The sequence below is a fragment of the Silurus aristotelis genome (genome assembly GCF_946808225.1).
Source record: "Silurus aristotelis genome assembly, chromosome: 11".
In the NCBI taxonomy this organism is placed as follows: Eukaryota; Metazoa; Chordata; class Actinopteri; order Siluriformes; family Siluridae; genus Silurus; species Silurus aristotelis.
The window spans coordinates 4,430,957-4,435,956 of NC_139584.1; the positions used below are offsets into that span (position 1 = coordinate 4,430,957).

General features: G+C 39.2%; 1 protein-coding gene across 4 annotated transcripts in view; it reads right to left on the reverse strand.

The window, feature by feature from the left end:
• The window catches only part of notch2 (notch receptor 2), a 52,919-nt gene that overhangs the window by 19,431 nt on the left and 28,488 nt on the right, over positions 1 to 5,000 (reverse strand). For all 4 annotated transcript variants that reach the window (XM_083554846.1, XM_083554845.1, XM_083554844.1 and 1 more), the window contains exons 5-11: positions 3,955 to 4,077; positions 3,604 to 3,837; positions 2,801 to 2,956; positions 1,697 to 1,879; positions 1,407 to 1,520; positions 1,047 to 1,160; positions 128 to 361 (exon numbers count right to left, since the gene is read on the reverse strand). In XM_083554846.1, coding sequence (XP_083410972.1) covers positions 128 to 361; positions 1,047 to 1,160; positions 1,407 to 1,520; positions 1,697 to 1,879; positions 2,801 to 2,956; positions 3,604 to 3,837; positions 3,955 to 4,077 — 1,158 coding nt within the window. The remainder of the gene's footprint in view (positions 1 to 127; positions 362 to 1,046; positions 1,161 to 1,406; positions 1,521 to 1,696; positions 1,880 to 2,800; positions 2,957 to 3,603; positions 3,838 to 3,954; positions 4,078 to 5,000) is intronic.

The window sequence follows — 5,000 nt, forward strand, 5'->3', positions numbered from 1 at the left end:
AATATTTCTTAGATTCTTAAAAATCTGTGTGTAGGTGTGTGTGTGTAAGAGAGAGAGAGAGAGAGAGAGAGAGAGAGAGAGAGAGAGAGAGAGAGAGAGAGAGAGAGAGAGAGAGAGAGAGTCTCACCAGAGGTTCCGGGTAAGCAGTGGCACAGGTACTTGTTGACCCGATCGATGCAGCGCCCTCCATTCTGGCACGGGTTGCTTAAGCACTCATTAATCTGCTCGCTGCAGATCTGACCCATGTAACCCGGGTAACACTCGCACGTGTGCATACCAATGCCGTCCTTACACACCCCATAGTGACATGGCTTTGGGTTACAGTCGTCAATGTTCTCCGCACACAGGGTACCCGTGAAACCTAGAGAAGGGGGTTATGAGTAGGATTGCAAAATGCCAGGAATTTTCCCGACTGAAAAATCTCAATGTGAATTAATGTGAATAAACTGGGAATATATTTACTGTGCATTCCCCCATAACAATTTCTTGAATCTTGCGCACAAAATATAAAAAATGCCCATCTTGGTGAGTATTCATGTAAACTACATTAATATTGCAAAAATCCATGTTTAAAACTACCTTGTGCTGTGTGAAAGATATTGGGCAGCAAAATTATATCTAACAATTAAATCAAAGTCAAAAATTTTATTTTTTTAATCTGTATTAGTTTAAATGCACGTCAGCTTGACTTGACTTCATCTTATGACCAAACAAAATGTTTATACTTGTTTTATATGATACAGTTTATATACATTTCCCCAAATTTCTAATTAATTCCTATAAATGACCATAATTTCCTGTAAATTCACATAACTTCCTGGTAAGTTTCCAACTTGGATTATTTCCAAAAATTTCCCAGTTGAAGGTCCCATGAAAAGTTTCTGGGAATTTACTGAAAATTTTCCACCGCTTTGCAAAACTAGTAATGAGAATCGATTTATCAGCGTATTTGTGTGTGTGTGTGTGTGTGTGTGTGTGTGTGTGTGTGTGTGCATGTGTGAGAGTGAGACAGTTGTGAAATGTTCTACACCGTAGCATTCTGGTACCTTCTGCACACTCGCACTCATATCCGTTGGGCTGATCGATACACTTGGCTCCGTTTTGGCAGGGCGTGCTCGCACACTCGTCAGTGTCTATCTGGCACATCTCTCCTGTGAAGCCTGATGAAGCAAAGCACACACGCACACACAATCTTACTTGAAACAATTATCAAAAAGACAATGCCAATAATATTAGATAATAGGGTCAATCATCGAAAGCAAGGTGCACGTATGTGAGTGTGTGTGTGTGTGTGTGTGAGTGTGTGAGTGTGAGTGTGTGAGAGAATGAGTGTGTGTGTGTGTGTGTGTGTGTGTGTGTGTGTGTGTGTGTGTGTGTGTGTGTGTGTGTGTGTGTTTGTCTCTCACCCTGAGGACACTCGCAGACAAAACGGCTGACCTGGTCCCTACACTTTCCATTGTTGAGGCAGGGAGAACTGGTGCACTCGTCCACTTCAATCTCACAGTGGACTCCTTCAAAGCCTGCAAACAGACACAGACACACACAGACACACAGACACACACACACAGACACAGACATGGAGAGGTCAGTGTTTAAAGTATCAAGCAATTACATATAATACACAATTATATATGTAATATGCAGCCCAGTCTGTGTGTGTGCATGTGTGTGTGTGAGTGTGTGTACATGTTCTCACCTGGCATGCAGATGCAGGTGTAATCACCAATCTGGTCTAGACAAGTGGCATCATTCTGGCATGGGTTCGAGCCGCACTCATTTACGTCCTGCTCGCACCGGGGACCCATATAACCACGTGCACACTTACAAATAAACGAGCCTTCTGTGTTCTCACATGTGCCACCATGCTCACAAGGGTTCACTAAGACACAAACAAGAGATGATTAGATTATCAAAAACAAAAAAAGCCAAAAAGGAAAAAAAAAAAAAAAAAAAAAAAAAAAAAGAAAAACTTGCTCAGGTAAGAGGCTTCTTCTTTTCTATAAATTTCTTTAAAGTGTTTCTTTTCCGTTCTTCCTTCTGTTATAGCAGATATCAACAGTTTTTTATAAACAGAAACAAAGTTCCAGCTTTACCTCTGACTGTTACAAAATGCTGGCACTGGAGACTCCTTCCATAATTTTATTTAATAACAAAAAAGTCTCTTTCAAAATATTCATAAATAAATAACATTCTCAACAAATGAGCTGTTACCATAGAAACAATAGCATATTAAAACAAGGTAATGCTGTTATTAAAAATGTAAATAAAATGAATAATTAAAGAAAATTATTTTAAAAAAAAAACCCATAACTGACCAATCCGAATCATAACAGATCTTTTTTTTTTTTAGCAAGTTCTAGAATTCATTGTTTTACAAAAAAAATATATTTTTTGTCAGTTTTTTTTTCTTGTTTTCTACTTGTATTAAAATAAAACTTGTTTTGCTTGTTATAAGCGTAACGCCGGACCTTTATGACTACGTGCTACAAAGCTAAAAGAATGGCTCTTTAGTAGCATTTATCAGTTGATTATTCGTGTTCGTTACAATGCAAATTTGTCAAGGACTTTTTTCCACCTTTCGTGTTGAAGAAAATGGAAAGAAATGTGGTAGAGGAAGCCTTTATCTCTCCAGCAACTGGCTGCAAGGGCGGGTTCAAAAGAAGGTGACAGATACATTGATACACAAAGCTTTGAAGAGGACTTGAATTAGTGAGAAAGAGAGATAACAGAAAGCATGTCATTTCAAAGAACAGTAACAAGTGTGTGACAGAATGATTGCTGCGAAACTCTTAAGCCTCACCGATGGTGCATTCGTTGATGTCATCGTTGCAGGTGCTGCCTCTGTATCCGAAAGGACAGTTGCAGTTGAATTTGCCATTCACGGGATTGGTGTCACACTGAGAGCCCTTCCTGCACGGGTTACTAATGCACGCATCATCGATGTGACACAGCAAACCTGCGTGAACACACACACACACACACACACACACACACACACACACACACACACACAGTCCTATCAGTGAGAACATCTAACAGAGTGCAAACCTGATCAGGCTTCAGCATCATTTTGGCTCACTTTCACACTTTCTCCAAAGTTAGAGTCAAAATTCTACATGTTACTTCTGCAATGCTTGGAGCAAGAGTAAAGTGTAAACTGATTTGATATATTCGCTTATGAATGTCACAGAGATGGTGACTGATGGCAAAACAACAAGCAACAACATTATGACATTATAACATTATGGGCAGTAAAGTGAATAACGGGTCATATAATGGGGTTCAGAGCATCTCCAAAACTGCAGCTCCTGTAGGATGTTCCTGGTCTGCAGTGGTCAGTATCTATCAAAAGGAATCCAAGGAAGGAACATTGGTGAACCGGAGAAAGATGTAATTTTCCCTTCACTTGAACTAGGAGACGCAAACCTGACCAAAGGCCATCAGAAAGAAATGTGATAAAGTCCATAGCAAGAGGTTTCATTCAAGTAAAAGAAGTCTAGATTGCTAAGCTGTCAGGTGTTGCCCAATTTCTTTTATGGAAGGTTTTCGCTGCTGCATATGATGTGTGAATCAAATCAATTCGACTCTGACTCGGATGCTCACCGGTCTTGCCGAAGGGGCAGCTGCAGAAAAAGGAGGCGACGCGGTCGAGGCAGGTGGAGCCGGCCGAGCAGGGTCCCACAGCACAATCATCGATGTTCTCTGAGCAATCCGGGCCGCTCCAACCATTCACACACACGCAGGTGTAGCCTCCGGGCGTGTTGCTGCACGTGCCGCCGTTCTGACAGGTGTTGGGCTGCAGGCGACACTCATCCACATCGTCCGTGCAAAACTGACCTGAAAATTTGATGAACAGGGATTAAAATGACAAACTATAAATCTGTCAATCGCTCTCCTCTGTCAGTCACACACACACACAAACACACAATAATTGGAAAATAATAAAAATCCCACCAGTCCACTCAGGAGGACACTGGCAGTTGTAGGTGTTCACTCCATCCATGCAGGTTCCTCCATTCTGACACTGATGATCTGGACAATCGTCGATGTTCACCTCGCAGTTCGTTCCATTGAATCCTGATTGCAAATGGAGGAACGGAAACAGGCGATAATTTATTACAGAAAGAAATCACATCAAACCCTTAATTAACTGCCTATATTTCAGTGGTTTATTATCTTATCTCTCTCCCTCTCTCTTTCTTTCTTTCTTTCTCCTGACAAGCAGATCCTAATCATACACACTCATTATTAAACACTCATCACTCTCTTTGGCAAGATATTTTTTTTTTTGTTGATAAATCTCTTTCCCACAGCTCAGGTTCTCCACCTCGGGGGAAGACACCGGTCACGGCTTGCTGCCTTGTTGTGCCAATGCACTCGCCTTTAAACTTGAAACTCGGAAAAGGAATTCCTGTGTTTGAAATCCAAACACTTCAATGACACACACACACACACAGAGCTTAGATCAAGAATGAAGGCAGAGAGGTTAGAATGTGGGCACTAATAATAATACTAATAATATGGTATGAAAAAGATTGTAAGACTTTTGTTTAAAAAAAAGGAGGGGGGGGGGGTTCCCATATACACAAAGAAAAAAAAAAGAGACACTATAAGTCAAATTGCTACTAATATTAATTAAAATAATAGCTATACATTTTTGCAAAAAAAATTCCACTATAATAATAATAATAATAACAGGAACAATACTAAAAGTACTAGCATTAAAAATACGTAAATACTACTAATAATAACAATAACAATAAATTAATTAATTAATTGTTTTCTATAAATAAACTTTTTTTTCCTCCCTCTCTTAGAAGTTACTTAAATCGTAGCATAATGAATTGTAATGATGATGATAATAATAATAATAATAATAATAATAATAATAATAATAATAATAATATTTTCATCATGACCAAAATCATCACAGAATAAAAACATTAACAATAATTTTTTCCTATTACCTTAACTCTATTTTTCCCTCTCTTTAAATTAGT